The following is a 16,444-nucleotide window of genomic DNA, read 5'->3' as shown; positions in this document are numbered from 1 at the left end:
CCAATGCACTCTATAATGCTCATTAAATTTAAGTACTTAGAAAAACACCCATTTACCCCTCCCCCAGATCTACTTCTCTTCTCTCTCTCTCTCTCTCTCTCTCTCACACACACACACACACACACACACACGCACACACAATCCCCAGAGTTATCTGATTGGGATTTCCCAGAATGCAGAACCCAGGCTTCTGATATGGCTGCTGGTTTCTGCTTTGGTGCTTGCTGTGACTGCCAGAAAAGGAAATGCCTGTGCTGCTTTTTTACAGTATCTGATTTTAGAATACAGCATCACAGCTAGCAAGCATCCTCTTTTGACTCCTGCTCCCAGCTATACCAGAAAGAAACTATTGCAAGTACCTATATTTTATCTCTTCAACAATAAGGAGAATCTCATGCTAATGTCTAGACTTCATCCACAGGGTACATTAAAAATTTATCCTAAACTAAGACTGTGTACTATAACCACATGTGAAAAAATACATATACAATCCCTTACCAACAAGCATTTATTGAATATCTAGTATTAAAAGGTACTGGGTTAGATATTATAGATGATATGAAGAAATTATGTAAGGGTCCTGCCCTCAATAAACTTACAATCCAGTTAGGGAGATGGAACAAAAAATATGAAAAGGTATATATTATATTATAATATAATTATATCAATGCAATTGCAAACACATGTTTTCTTTATTATTTCCCAACTTTACAGTTGAAGCAACTAAGGTATAGATTGACTCAGATTTGCTTAAGTCAATAACAGAGTAGGAGGAGTCAAAGCATTCTGTGCCTAGATCTTGGTCCACCAGATTGGGCCCATTCACCAGCTCCTTTCCAAGAAAAGCATATGAGTGTACAAACAGACCAAATGAACGCCCCCTCCCTCCCAGTTTAGTCCTTCTGACCTTGCTTAGACTTCTACATGTAAAACCCCTCTTAATATCTTTAAAGGAGTCTATGAAAACCTAGTTTTAGGTGAAAGCTCTGGTGGGAAGTAGAGATTAAAAATCTGAAACCGGAAACATTATTATTGGGACATTGTTATGATGGAATGTGCTTATAATAGCTTAATTGCTTCAAAATGTAGTTGTAGCAACGTTGTTAATGGTGTATGATCTGGGGTGGACATTAGTAATGTCACTGTCTTGGAATGGTCATTCCTTATATTTGTATTTCTCCTTATAAAATGCTGTTCCATTAATAGGACATTCTCATAGTTTAAGGGGAAGGATTATAGATTTGGAACTGGAAGGCATCTTAGAAATTATCTAGTCTGACTCCTCATTTTACAAATGAGGAAACTGAGACCATGAGAGATTATTATTTTTCCAAACCCACTCATAAATATGGCTTTACTGGGATTAGGCCAGGCTGGAACTTGGACTCCAAATATATGGTTCTTTCTGCTGTACCTGCTGTCTTAGGTAAGTGGGTCAGATATCATTATTATTATTATTATTATTTGATTTGGCAGATAATGAAACTGAAGTACAATGAGATAATTAAATTATAAATGACACACGTACTTCATAGAACCAGACTCATCCCTGGTTCTCCTGGTTTCAGGAGCAGACTGCTTGACTCAAGAGTAGTTCCTTTTTTTGCTTTTGTTCCCCGCCCCCCAAACCACTAATTTTACAGAGTTCCTTTTGCCTACTCATCACCTTTTTTCACCTTTCACCAGATGGTTCATATTGAAAGATTCTCAGTCCTTCATTGAGTTCAGTCACTGCTATGTGGTTACAGAAGTTAAAGTATGAAGCAACATACAGACATTTCCATCTTTAGTGGACTTCTGCTTTGTAGTCAGTGCCTTGGCTTCAGCCTCATGCTCAATGTTGAGCTTCCCCTCTTCAATCACAGATGGTACATTTATATAGTCATCAGATTCCTCACTATCCATTTCTCTGGATGTCTCTTGGCTGTTTCTGTCCTCTGCTAATGGTTCGATATTCTCATAATCCCAGAATTCAAGTGAATTCTCTTTTGACTCTTTACATTGGATATCAAAAGGGAGACTGGCAGTCCAATCCAGAATGCCTCCCATATTTGTTGGTGTCAATTCTTCTCCTGCATACGGATTTTTCCTATTATTAGGCTTGGTCCATAAAACATTGTCATAAGCCCAGCAGTCTTGAAAGATCATCCAATGTTGTCTACTCTGATCCTTCTCATTATCTGCTGCTGGTACATTTACATAATCATTGGAGGACTGAGAAGAGCTCTCTGCATCCCCATGATAATCACTGTCCTCAAGGCCTAGAACCCAAATACTGGTGGAGTCTTCAGCATCTTTAGAGTTATTATTTCTTTCTATACTGGGTTTACTCTTCTCAGATACTTGAGAGTCCTGGAGATTCTCAGATAAGGAATTCATTGCACCTGGATTCCTGGAGACCTCGTCAGCATTGGGCACATTGACATAATCGTGTGAATCCTCGGAAGAGGTGCTTATACTTTCTATGGATGCTCCAATGTTGACATAGTCAACTGCAGGGATGAGGTTCCCACAGACTTGGGATATAGCAGTGTTGTCATAGATGCCAACCTCATATCCAATGGAAGGGACATTGCCTCTGCATGCCTGGAGGACATGTACTGTTGCTGGTGAAAACTGTAAAAGAAATGAAGAAGTAATTTAAATGTAACAGAAAGGGGTATGGAACATTAGCATAGTTTTTCTTTTTCCTGCTTGTGATGGGAAACTTAACAACTTTTAGATTGTTCCTTCAGGGTACTATTTCTAAGACCTTCTGTAACCTTAAAAATGTCTATGTTCTGGGTCAAGCAACCAGAAAAAGTCTCTTGTTTTCTAGTCTGTTTTATATATATATGTGTGTAGTGAAAATATAGGATATGGGTTAGAGGTGATTCTTACTCATTTTTGCATTGGACTGGATTAGCTCTGAAGTTGTTCTCCAGTTTTGAGTTTCTGTGATTATTGTATTGTCATTCCATATGGAGACAGACAAGTGTGACAAAGTTACTAAAAATAAAGTAAAATTAATAAAAGCAAAAAGCTTCTGAAGTTAATCAGTAACTGTTAACAAAGCAGGTCATATTAGCAACCTCAGTAAAATCTGCAATTTCAATGAAAATAAGGGGGCCCTCTTCATTGACAAACAATAAAGAAGGGGTCTTAGGTGTGGAGAAAAAATGATAGATGGTAGTGTTGGAGCAGGCATATCGTGATTGGCTATACTAAGAAAGCAGCTTGGCATTCATGTGAGGCTCATCACTGCCTCTATCACTTAAGGATATTCATTGTTTTATAGAATGCATCCTTTCTAATCTTTGCAATGGGATCAAAACTACCAGAATTGTTGCCTCCTTGAAACAGATTCAAAATTTCCCTGACAGGGACAGGCAAGGACAGTCAATATATCTTTTTAGGTTGTTACCAAGTTAACAAATAGATGTTCTGGAAGTAACCTAGGAACTACCAGTATGAGGGATAACAACCTTTCTTTTAATTATAAGTTTGAACTAATTCAGAGGAAAAGCAGAATTTCTGAATTCAATTCAAAGATTAGAAAGGTAATTTGAGGAATCATAGTAGTATTAATTTAATTTTCTTCAGAGTTATATGTTGGATATGAGTACAAAAATAAAAAATCCTTTGTTAGTGGGGAAAAATTATATATGTGTATGAATGTATAAATATATTTTATATATGTGCTTATATGTGTGTGCGTGTGTGTGCGTGTGTGTGTGTGTGTATGAGTGTGTGTATGTGTGCATTGTCTTACCTCATGCTCCAAGTTAGAATTGTCCGAATTTCTGGGGATAAGACTCTCAGTACTGAAAATACGAATGCTTCTTGAGTGATGCTGACCTTTAAGATATCAAGGAGCAAGAATCAAAGAACAGGTCTGAGAAGCAAGGAAGGGCTACCCATAATCCAAGTGGTGGAAACTCAATTGAGTCTCAGTGTTATAAGTGAACCTGAATTTCTCAGGACTTCAGAAACTCATCAGTTCAACATTCAACGAACATTTATTAAGAGATATATGTATGGAACGTTATGTTTGATGCTGGGGGAGATACCAGCTGAGATAAGATAGTGTTCCTCCAATTTATTCTGGGGGGATGGTGCAGAAGAGGGATGTGAAACACATACAGATAACAACAGCAACAACAAAATAATCGCTAGCATTTATAAAGTTTAGCAGCTAAGTGTCTCAGTGGAATGACCAATGTGAAGTCCTGAAGACCTGAGTTCAAATCTAGCCTTAGACACTTATTAGCTATGTGATATTGGGCAAGTAATTTAACCCTATTTGCTTCAATTCCTCATCTGTAAAATGAACTGGAGAAAGAAACGACAAATCACCATAATATCTTTACCAATAAGACTCCAAATGAGGATAAAGAGTTAGACGCAAGCTAAATGACTTAATAACATTTATATAGTTCTTCAATATTTGAAAATTACTTTATGAATATCATCTTATTTTATTCTTACAGTAACCCTGGGAAATAGGTATTATACCCATTTTACAGTTGAGGAAACTGAGGAAACAGAAGTAAAATAATTTGTCCAGAACCTCACACCTAGTTAGTGATTTACACTGAGTTTGAACTTAGCTTTTCCTGAATCTTCTGTTCACTACACCTTAACCCTAACCTAACATGAGAAATTATTAAGTTTAAGAAAAGAATAATAATGAACTTATATGAGATCTGAGAGGAAAACTAGAAATTGACTGAGGAGATCAGAGAGGTTTCTTGGAGAAACCTATTAAGTTGGGCTACTCTTTTCTTCAGGTTCTTTCTATTGGAGATTTCATTAGTTCCCACATAACCAATTTTCATCTTGATGCTGATGTCTCCAAAATCTTCTTGTCTCATCCTAATCTTTCTCTATAGCTCTAGTCCTATATCGCCAACTTTCAGCTTGATAGCTTTATCTGGATATCCCATAGGCCAATCAAATCCAACATATCCAAAATGAACACATTTTCTTTCTTACTAACCCTACTTTTTCTTTTAATTTTTGGCAAATCCTTCTTCCTCTATCATTCTCCAGTAAATCAGGTTTGCAGCATGGGGATTGTTCTCAATTTTTTACTCTCATTTAGAATACTCCATTTTCCAAATTCAGTTAATTATCAAGTCTTGTCAATTCCACTTCTTCAACTTCTCTTTAACCTGAACTGAACTCTTTTATTACTACCACCCAGTTTCAGGTCTCAGAGGCCAGACTCCTTCAACAGCCTCCTAATTATTCTCTCTGTATCCAGTACCCCCCCCCCCCCCCATGCAACTGATAAATTGGTATCTTTCTTTTTTTTTGGTTTGAGATTGGGTCCTCTTAAAACTCCCACATTAGAAATACAGTGTCCATTCATGGGCTTGATCTCAATATGGAATAGTATAGAAGTTTTCACCTGCTTCATTTTCCTGACCGGTATTCATTAAGGTCACCTTAGATTGGCCCTCTTTTCCCTGGAGCTCACCATATTGATGCCAGATCTAGTGTGGCTACACAACAGCCCTACTACACCTCAGAATTTCCAATCTCAAGTGACCTAGCAGCAGCTGGAGCTTCAGAGGAACCCTAGCATAGCCAGGTTAGTATTCTTAAAATATAGATACGATCATCCTACTTCCTTGCTCTAACCACTTCATTGTACCTAGGATAAAAAACAAACTCTTCTGTATAGTATATAAAGTCTTTCACAATCTGACTTTGGTCAGGTTTTTTTATACATTTTTCTTTCCTTATTTATAATACATCACCAATCTTGAGCTACTGGCTGTACTTGTACTTGGTCTTCCACCTGTGGCCCCCAAGTAAGGCTCTTCTTGGTGCTCTCCCTATTCACTTCTGCCTCTTGGAACCCTGCCTCCATTCAAGGTTTGGCTCAAGTGCCATTTTTTTCTAGAGATATTTATGTTGACCCCAGTTATTATTTTTCTCTAGACCCAACAAACACTGTGTATTATTTTTGCATATTGCCTATATTTACTTGTATTTGAACATGTTTTATCTCCCCAATAAAATGCTAGCTTCCTGAAGGTAGAGGCACTTTTGTATGATTTTATTTTTTTAGATTTTTTTTAGATTTTTCGAGGCAATGGGGTTAAGTGGCTTGCCCAAGGCCACACGGCTAGGTGTGTCTGAGACTGGATTTGAACCCAGGTACTCCTGACTCCAAGGCTGGTGCTTTATCCACTACACCACCTAGCTGCCCCTAGAGGCACTTTTGTATTTGCTCATCTAGTGCCTAATATGTGCAAGACACATAGTAGGTGGTTAATAAGTGCTTGATGGTTGACTTAAAAGAGGAATGAGTGATTTTACCAGACTTCTGAATAAAAAAGATTATTCCTGTAGCTAACTTGTCTTCTTGTGACCAGAGGATTAGAGCTGAAGTTTTGTCTGTTGCTTCCTACTCTCTCTATCTTGAGTTGAGCTAGAAGGTCATGGCTATGTGCACTTTCACAAGTTTCTCCCTTCTTCTTAATTATGGGCACTTCCTCTTCCTTACCCTGTTTAGACTTTCTCACTCTTCCCTTGTACACTTCCTGTTGCTCTCTAGAGCCATCTCCTTAGTATTGCATCTTGAGACTCATTGGTTCTATTTTTTCTGATCCACAATAATAATAAAAGCAGATATCTGGACTAAAAGTCAGAAAAGTTACTTCTGAACCCTGACTTTACCACTTACTAGCTGTGTGAGCCTAGACAGATCACTTAACCTCTCTAGACTTATTTTCATAATATAAAAATTGAAAATTGGAATAAATAACCTGTAAGGTTTGTTTCAAACCCATGCTATTTTGAAAGCTTAAAGAGCTGCCAATTCATTCTTCTGAAGACCCAGAAGCATGAGAGAAGAACCTACCAGACCTCACTTGGCTTTGTGGACGAAAATCATAGATATTTTTGGCTCGTTCTCTGGATTGAGATAGTGTCACCAAGGGAACAACAGTGACCCGGAAGTAAGATACCTGTCCTATAATACAATAGATAAGAGAGATGTCAGCAACATATGAGTTGTTGGGTTAGGTGGGACCTCACCTATTGGGTTCTCCTCTTGGGCAAAGTCTATATCTGGGTGATTGTACTACTTTTACCAGAATACTAGTCATTTTTCCCGGATTAGGTCAATCCCATATGACCCAGTAGAAACAGTAAGAGTTCTTGCGGAAAAAGCATCCAAGAGTAGCAAGTTTAATCCATTCTTCATAGTAAATGAACAATACAAAAATACAAGTAAACCTGTACTCAAATGATTATTGACAATTGAAATCATGGGTTAGAATTCTTTGAGAGGACTATGGCTCTACCTCTTTGGTCAATTTTTGCTACTCCAGACAAGTGACAGGAAAGCTAACTTTAATTCAATTGGGAGTTTCTGGGTATAGCAGAGACCCCAGGATACCCAGAGGTTACTACTAGGGAAACTACTGCCAGGGCTAAGGAAGGGGAGAAGCTCAGGGAAAACTATCATATAGTAACTTCCTATTTTAATTAATCACTAAGTAAGCTATGTGATGCTCTGTTGTTTCTGTGCTACTGAGTACTGTCAAGGTGACCTTTAAATTTCTTCTCCCTGAGACAATGTCTCAGTCATCTCTGGTAATATTTGAGAATGCACAGGACTTTATGAGGCTAGTTTGCTCTTCCTAATGGAAATACCAAGGATAATTTTCATTCATGATCTGAAGACACATGCAACTCACGCTTTTTCCGTTTATTCCAGAACCACAGAGTGAAGAGGAGAGCAGTGACGAAGAAGATGGCAAGCGACCCCGCAATCACAGAAAACAGGATATTGTGTTGGACTTTAAATCTAGGAGAACCCACAATTAATCCAAGCTCCTTCTCCCCAGTTTGGATTGGTCTGTAGTAATCAATGAATTACACTACTGACTACTTCTTTCTCTAGTCTAATTACCCATCTCATCTGTAACTTTCCATCAAATTTTTCACTCCAGTCTTGTTTGCTTTGTTTACTACCCACACTACATGACTTGTTCACACTGCTTTTCTAGAACACTGGAGATGAATGGAAGATACCTTAAAGAAAATCTAAACATAAACATGAAAAGACAGATAAAACACTTTTAACATGAGTCAAGCACTGGGATGAGTGCTCAGGACACAAATATAAACAAGCAAGGCATCCCTTCCCCTCAAAGAGCTTACTTTTAACTAAAGAAGACAACAAATGAAAGGCAACTGCAAAGGTTATCTCTGTGTGTGTAGATGGCCAAGAAGATGCACAGAAACTGAATTCTTAGGAGAAATAAGACAAAAATACCAATTGGGGAATAAATCAAAGCTGTCATGGTAGAAACCAAAGATGAAGGAATGGGAGAGAAGTGGCATGGTCTAAACCTCTCCTTTTATAGATAAGGATAAAGTGCCCACCCTGGAGTTAGGAGAAGGACAAGCATTCAAAACTAGCTTCAGATACTTAGTAACTGGGTAACTTTGGACAAGTCACTTAACCCCTATTTGCCTCAGCTTACTCATTTGTAAATGAACTGGAGAAGGAAATGGAAAACTCCATCATCTTTGTCAAGAAGACCCCAAAAAGGGTCATGGGGAGTCAGATATAATTGAAGTGACTGCACAACAAATCGAGGAAGAGAATGAGACGCAGAGAAACAAAGAGCTAAAAAAAATCAAAGAGTCAAATCTCTTGCCGGGGTGCTTTCCAAAATAATTTGATCTTTCTCTTTCTTTCTCTTTCCTCTGAACTTCCAATGAGCTGTACAATCTTGCACTCCTTTAAAGTTTCCTTAAGGCTCATCTCCTCCCAAAAAAGTTTTATTAATTTGTTTATTTGATAATAATTTATGAAGTACCTATTTTGTGCAGAGACTCCTCAGGAGACAGGCATGGAAGATTATAAAACTAAAACAAATCATTGTGCTTGATGTTAGAGATACAAAGAAAAAGCAAAAAGGGGAGGGGGACTAATACATGTATACAGATTAGAAAAATCAAAGTACAAACAAAATTGGGCTCAAAGAATCAGAACAAGTTTCTTGTAAGAGGTAAGATCTGAGCAATTTGTTGTTGTTTGTCCTTCATCGGCATCAGGAAAATTGTTGTGTCATATGTATTCCAGGCTAAGAGCTATGAAGGGTTAATACAGAAATAGTTATATGCTTTAACCAGCAAGATGTACTTCAGAGCTTAGATAAGGGAGTAGCTACATGTCTGAGCTAACAAGGTGTATTCCCAGGCTCAGATAGATAGCACATTCTGAGATAATTACCTTCTGCACTTTGTTTATCAAATCACTGTTTGGTTCTCAAAACAATCTTCACTCTGTTTATCAAAACACTGTTTGGTTCTCAAAACAATCACCTAAGACATACACAAGGTATGCATGTGAAAAAAAATGCTTGCTAAAACGCTTATGTAATTGGTTACATAAATGTAGAGTATAAAAGTATGTATACTGTGATCAATAAACGAACCAGCTTATGCATCATATTGATGTTGGCCTGAGTTCCCTCCTCCGGACTCGACAGGAAATGATTCCATGACTTGCAAATGAATTGGATTTAAGTGAATAAGGGCTGTACAAACTCATCATCCTCAGTTTCTGCTCTGAAACTATCTGGGTCCAGTGGCAAGATTTAGATCAGGATGACTGGAGGTGGCCCTGGATGCAAGTGGGAGACCTTGTCTCTTTAATCTAAGAATTTCCCAGGTCTATCTGAATAGTGAACTTTGAAGGAAGTCTATGAGTCTAAGGAAGGGCTGAGAGGGGAGTGCTTTCCACTTATGGGCTATTGTCCCTGGGAAAGGACATAAAGGCAGGAAATGGGATTTCATGTATGAATAACCACTGGCAGGACAAGCTGAATTGATTATGAAAGATTTTAATTTCCAGGATGAGAATCTTATATTTTTACCCTAGAGACAATAAAAAACCTTTGAAGAGTTTTGAGATTATGTGTGTGTTGGAGGGCAGATTTTGACATGGTTCATCTTTGTTTTTGACTTGTTCCTTAGGAATTTCAAGGAGTCAGCTATATGGAAGATGGACAGGAAAAGGGAAAGATGGCAAGCTGAGAAACCAATTCAGGGGCATTATAATAAGCCAGATGAGAAATTTGAATTAGGTTATAGAATTTGGTTTTTTTAATTTTTAATTTTTTTTTAGGTTTTTGCAAGGCAAATGGGGTTAAGTGACTTGCCCAAGGCCACACAGTTAGGTAATTATTAAGTGTCTGAGGCCTGATTTGAACTCAGGTACCCCTGACTCCAGGGCCGGTGCTCTATTCACTGCGACACCTAGCTGCCCCAGGTTATAGAATTTGTGAATGAAGAGGAGGGAACAGCTGCAAGAGGTTGTGTGAAGGTACCATTGACAAAACTTGGCAAATTATAGGGGTAAAAAACTGGCCATTCTGACTTTCCCATCCATATTTGTGTTTGCTCCTCACTCTTATTTTTTCATGAGTTCCCCATCTTTGAGGGATGAAGGAACAAGAAAAGTCTTACTAGGGTTTTCATATTGTTTTTTGGCACAGTTGAGGAGCAGCTGAATGGCAGTCATAATCCCAAAGGGCAGAACCTAAAGTCATACTTTCTCTTCCCATGGACCTTATTCTTTAATGTGCTCTGAATAGAGCCTCAAAACACAGCTGAAATGTGGCTCATCCTAGATGTGATCCAAAGTTGTAGCTAGAGTTACTTCAGTTGGTTTTGATGTTGAAACGTAGATTGATCTGTCTGAACAAAATCCTAAGTAGCCAGACTTTGGACTAGGCACTGTGCTAAATTGAGGAAGAGGCAAATCAAAAAAGAAGCAAAAGATAGTCCCTGCCTTTAAAGTTAGTTCACATCTCATGACAGAAACAACAAGAAAATATGTACATATAAAACAAGCTTTACTATAAGAAAACTAGGAGGAGGGCCCTAGAATTAAGAGAGGTTGAGAAAGTCTTCCTGGAGAAGGTGGGATTTTAGTTGGGACTTGAAGGAAGCCACAGAAGCCAACATTTCCAAGATGGAAATGAGGAGGGAGAGGATTCCAAGAAAGGGGATGGCTAGGGAAAATACTTGGAGCCAATCCATGAAGGGTCTTGTTCAAGGAATAACCAGAAGGCTGATCACTGAATTGAAGAATGAGGGGGGTAGTAGGAAGAAAGGGATAAGAAACTGGAAAAGTAAAAGGGTTAAGGGTCCCAAGTTTTAAAGGGTTTTGGGTGTTGAATAGAGCATTTTGTATTTGATCCTGAAGGCAAGAGAAAACCATAATTGATTATTGAATATAGAGGTGACATGGACAGGCCTTCATTTTAGGAAATTACTTGAATGAAGGATGGATTGAAGTAGGAGACACTTGAGGTAGGCAGAACTGCTAGCAGGCTACTGTGAGTCCAAATATGAGTTGATGAGAGCTTCTATCAGGTTAGTGATAGTATCAGAGGAGAAAAGGGAACATATTTGAGGAAAATATTGCAGAGGTAAAATCAATAAGCATTTGCAATAGATTGACTAGGGGAAGTAAGAGATGGTGAAAAGTGAGGATGATACCTTGGTTGTAAGTCTGAGAGACTGAGAGGATGATGTTATCTTCAATAGTAATAGGGAAATTGAAATGTGGAAGGAATATTTAAGGGAAAGTTAATGAGTTCTATTTTGAATGTGTTGAATTTAAAAAGCCTTCTGGACTTCTAATTCAAGATTTCTGAAGGACAATTGAAAATGTGGGACTGGGAGTCAGTAGAGAGGTTAGGGCAGCTTAGGAAAATTTGAGAATCATCAGCATAGAGATAGTAATAAAATCCATAGTTGCTGATGAGGTCACCAAGTGAAGTAGTATAGAGGGAAAAGAAGAGGGCCTAGAAAGAACCCTTTGGGTCACCTTTGGCTAGAAGATGTGACAAGAGTAAGGTTTCAGTGAAGGAGCTTGAAAAGGAGCAATCTAATGGGAGCAAGGGAACCAGGAGAAAAAAATAGTTCCAAAAACTTAGAGAAAAGAGAGGATCTAATCTAATTCAATCCAATGAGTACTCTAACTCTTCTGCCTTAACCAAGAGTGAGCCAAGGGGAATGCCTGAAGCTGCAATCAATACTGAAAAGGATGGCAGGGAAGCTCTGTCATTAAGGGAGACTTGGGCTTCAGTGATTGCTAGAAGATGAAAGGAATGAGAAAGGAAAAGATTTAGGATGAATGGAAGTTTATTGCCTATGGAACAGGATTCCAGAGGACACAGTAGAAAGAATGGGTAGTTTTTAGTTGGGACTTTAGGGTGGTAGTATTAAGGAGGATGAGAATAAGGAATTATGAAGTGGATGATGAGGAATGGGGTCTGGATGATGACCTATAGCCTCTCTAAGAAAAAAGTTCCTGTGAGAAATATGCAGCACCTTCTGAGACAAAGGAGACTGTAAACCTCTTGAGAGTTTTTCTCTTTGTATCCCCATTGTGCCTAACACAGTGCTAGACATATATTGGTTGTCTTAATTGCTTACTGCATTGAATTAAATTGAATTTAGCCCCCAATCACTAGATTAACTAGTTACTATCATCCAAGTTTTTGACTCCAAAAGAAATTGAAATGTGCCACATAGTTTTTTTCCCTTAGAAAATCCTCCACTAAGGCTGCTGTCTAGTTTTCACAAAGACTCACAGGCCTTCTACTCTCCTTCTCCAATATAAAACCCCAATATATCCTTTCAAAGTTGTCTCAATTTTAATGGCAGTAGCAATATCAAGATAGGAATTTCCCAAAGGAAACCTCCACCCTCTATTTAAACCATCCAGTAGACCATTTAAAGCAAGTTTTAAAATAAGTACTCACCCACCGGGACTATCAACAGTCTGTGGGACTGTAGTATATTCCACAATCTTCTCTTTGATCCTGGAGTTTGGAGGGTTGGACATTTCCATTGTGGGTTAACTTGCTAAATGAATACTTGTGTTGGAAAAAACAGATTATTTTTTAGTTCTTTCCAAGTTCACTTTCTACTAAACCATCAAAGTGTTCTTTGCTATTGATTTTTCAGAACAGGTCATTACTGAATCTAAATAACTTGTTACCAGTTATCAAATCCTCTTGGCATCTCTGACCCTTTCTTTCAGTGCTCCCCCAATTCCTTTTTATGGGGGGGAATCCAGTTTGAATTTAAAAAAACACCAAAAAAATCAGAAGATCTAGAGGGATTTTGCAGATCATCTTCTTTAACACCTTCACTTTGCAGAAAGGTAAACTGAGACTGAGAACAAAAAAAGCAACTTGCTCAACTCCAAAGTATTTTAATGAAAAGGACAACAAACTTGGAATAAGAAAATCCAGGATTCAAATTTGTAGTAATTACACTTGAAAGATGCGTAATTTAACTCTCTCTATGTAATTTCCCTCGTCTATAGAATAAAGGAGTTGGACTCAGTAACCTTTAAGAACTCTCCTGGCTCTAAATCTTTGATTCTGAGTTGAGAAGCCAAAATTTAAATATGTCCTCTGCCTTCCAGGCCAGCTGACTTTCCACTGTAATATGTTGCCTTTCCCACAAAGAAATCTCACCTTTCTTCCCAGTGTTCCTGATCCTACCATCCTTCTTTCCTCAACAAACTCCTTTGGATGATCCCAGTCCTTGCTCTATCTGTTCTGAACTTGATGGCCTTATCTACAAGAATTTGCTGAATTATTCCTACGTGGAGCTACTCATGCAACTGCCTTTGAATCCAGAAGTGGTTTGGAGGACATACTACGATCTTCACTGCCTTGTAGGTGGGCATGTGGGTGAAGAGTGTGGTATGTAAAGCACTGAATGAAGAGATGGCCAAGTGATATAAAGGAAACACTGCTAAGAATTTGAGCTTCCCTAAGCTGTTAGAAGGTAGCTGGTGGCTTTACCCAAATGGAAACAGAGAGTCAGCCACAGGAAGTATCAGTTCCAATATGCTGAGGTAGCAAGGGGCACAGGAAGCTCTGATCCGTGTTTAAAATGACAGAAGAACACATCTTTTCAGTACTTACTCTGAACTTAGCATTTACCAACTGTTGTAGTGAGGAATCAGCTCATTTTGTATAGGGAAGGGGAATGAACCATTTTGGGTCCCCAAGCATGTGAAGGGTCTACTATTCTTCCTGGATTTCTGAGTCACAATGAGATCAGTGAACTCCTGGTAGATTTGTCTTTTCTCAGGAATTACGAAGATGGCAGAACTCACACAGGTTGTTTTGGCCATCTACTTTCCTACATAAATAATTCCCTCTTTTATTTACATTTATATATCTTTTCTGGTAAACTGTGCTTCATAAAAGCTTTTGAAGTATTGATTCTCCAGAGCAAAAGTCAATTTGTCTCTTATTTGCATCTAATCATACTGAATCTAATTAGTTTGTTCCCAGTTATTATCAAACTACACTGAAATCCTCTTGGTAATTGCCAAGGGATAAAGAATTTCTCCTGGTTTTTCCTAGTCTTCTAGGAGGTTAACTCAGTTTTGCCCTTTGAGTGTCTTGCCCTACAAGCCTGAAAGTTAGGAAATTTTTGTCAGTGTGTCTGATTTGAATGAAAACTCCCTCATCTGGCTCTAGGTACTGATTCAAGGTCACTTGCCTCATCTCTTGATTAGTATAATCACTTTTCCCTTTGCCTCTTTCCTTTCTCTTCCTAAACCAGCTTAAAAACCTACTTGTTCTGTCCCCTATGTTCTCTGTCAGTCATTTTTATGTACCGTCCTATAAGCAATATGGTGTAATGCATAGCCAGCTGTCCTTAATCCTTATTTGACATTTTATTTTCTTAGGAGAGCATCCCCAGACTCTGAACACTTCTAAGAAAAAGTGCTAAATGTATTTTATACATTTGCTTCGATCCACTTTACTTCACCCTTCTTCCTTATTGGGAAAGATCCTGAGATGGGGGAAATGGGTGGAATTGCTGGAAACTGGTATTAAATTTCACCAAATTCAGAGACAATGGACATCTTGCTGCCTGGAGCAAGATCCTGATGGTTTCTGTTCACCCATTCCCCAAGAATTCTTTCCTTTCCCATGGAAATGAACACAAAGGAGACAATAACTCACCATGATGTCCCTTCTTCACTGTGAACATTCAATTAAATCTTCCATGTATAAATTCAACCCTCCATAGGGAGTCAATCTGTTGCCTATTTCAGTTCCCTTCTTACTCCCCCACTGTCCCATTTTGACAATGACTCCCACATGCTTGATTCTAGCTACCGGTCCATTTTCTTACTCCCCATATAGCCATCTTACCCTGTAGGAAGCAGAAAGAGAAGGTGAATTTTGAATTGGCAGGAATTCCATTCACCCAACAGATCAATTCCGGCTCACAGTCTGTTCCTTGGTTGACTTCTTCCTCTGACCCGTCTTTCATCTGGAGTTCCAGTACTTCACCAGGGAAAGCCCCCAAAGCTTTCTGGAGCAGGTGGAAGGAGACTTGATGAAAGAGACTCCTTTAGCTTAAGCCTGAGTCCTGAACCCAAAAAGAGAGGATATAATGAAGGAGAACGGAACATGGGAATAGGATTGGAAACAGAACATTGAAAGAACATTCACTGTACTACATCCTCCTCACTTAGCAAGATATCTGTTGTAGGTTTGTTTTTTAAGGTTTTCCTGGGGGTGAGGTGTCTATGTGTGTGGGTGTGAACTTTTCAGAGGCTTGCCCCTCCCACTACTATGTTTCCTACCTCCCATCTACTTGCTCCCTCCATTCTAGTCTAACCAATAGTCACCTTCCTTTTAATTATTTTTCCTCCTTAGGGGTTCTAACAATATATTTTCCTCCCTTCTCCTATTTGTGAACAATATCCCTCTAACTGTTGTATCATCCTCAACTAGATTGTAGGCATTGTAGATAAGATCCTGGATTTGAAGTCAGAAAGACCTACTTTGAATCCCCTTTGTGACACTTCCTGGCTGAATGACTCTGGGCAAGTTATGTTTCTTTTCTGAGTCTCAGTCTTTTTCATCTGTTAAAATGGGCTTAAGATTGCCTACCAAGACCTTTGATACTGTCAGTCGTGAAGGCTTATGGAAGAAAGCTTAACAGTATTGTACTTCAATTTCATGATGGTGTACCTGTCTGGGTTCTGGATAGTAGATGGGTTCTGGATAGTGGACAGTTTCCTGGTCAGCAATGAATCAAGCCTGTATCCTTGCTCCCAGGCTTTTTAGAATAATATTTTCAACTATGTTATCAAACACCTTCAGTGAGGGAGTGTTTGTACATGATCTTCTGTTTGCAGATGATTGTACACTCAATGCACCCTCTGAAGCTGAATCAATTCTCTGCTGCTTGCTGCTAATTTTGGTCTTACAATTAACATCAAGAAAACAGATGTTCCATCAGTCATAGGTGGAATCATTGATTTCAGCAAATGGAGAAGTTTTGAATTCTGTGGATAAGTTCTCTTAGCTTGCCAGTGATCTTTCCAGGGAGGTACACATTGGTTGTGTGATGAAGTTGACACACACACATT

The 16,444-nt window shown here is 38.6% G+C and overlaps 1 protein-coding gene across 2 annotated transcripts; it reads right to left on the bottom strand.

Annotated features, from left to right (window-relative positions):
- Positions 1-497: 497 nt before the first annotated feature.
- On the bottom strand, positions 498-15,549 carry LAX1 (lymphocyte transmembrane adaptor 1). 2 transcript variants are annotated; one of them, XM_074222420.1, is made up of 6 exons: positions 15,216-15,549; positions 12,789-12,902; positions 7,695-7,804; positions 6,854-6,964; positions 3,752-3,837; positions 498-2,616 (listed from the first exon to the last, which is right to left on the bottom strand). In XM_074222420.1, exons 2-6 carry the CDS (start codon positions 12,875-12,877, stop codon positions 1,735-1,737), a joined length of 1,278 nt encoding a protein of 425 aa, XP_074078521.1. In that variant the 5' UTR covers positions 12,878-12,902; positions 15,216-15,549; the 3' UTR covers positions 498-1,734. The 2 variants fall into 2 exon arrangements, with proteins under 2 accessions (XP_074078521.1, XP_074078522.1); XM_074222421.1 differs by having other exon boundaries at positions 12,789-15,549.
- Positions 15,550-16,444: the final 895 nt, after the last annotated feature.

Source organism: Macrotis lagotis, chromosome 2 (genome assembly GCF_037893015.1).
Source record: "Macrotis lagotis isolate mMagLag1 chromosome 2, bilby.v1.9.chrom.fasta, whole genome shotgun sequence".
NCBI classification, from domain to species: Eukaryota; Metazoa; Chordata; class Mammalia; order Peramelemorphia; family Peramelidae; genus Macrotis; species Macrotis lagotis.
The sequence above is the reverse complement of the archived record's forward strand: the minus strand, read 5'-3'. Positions and strand labels throughout refer to the sequence as shown.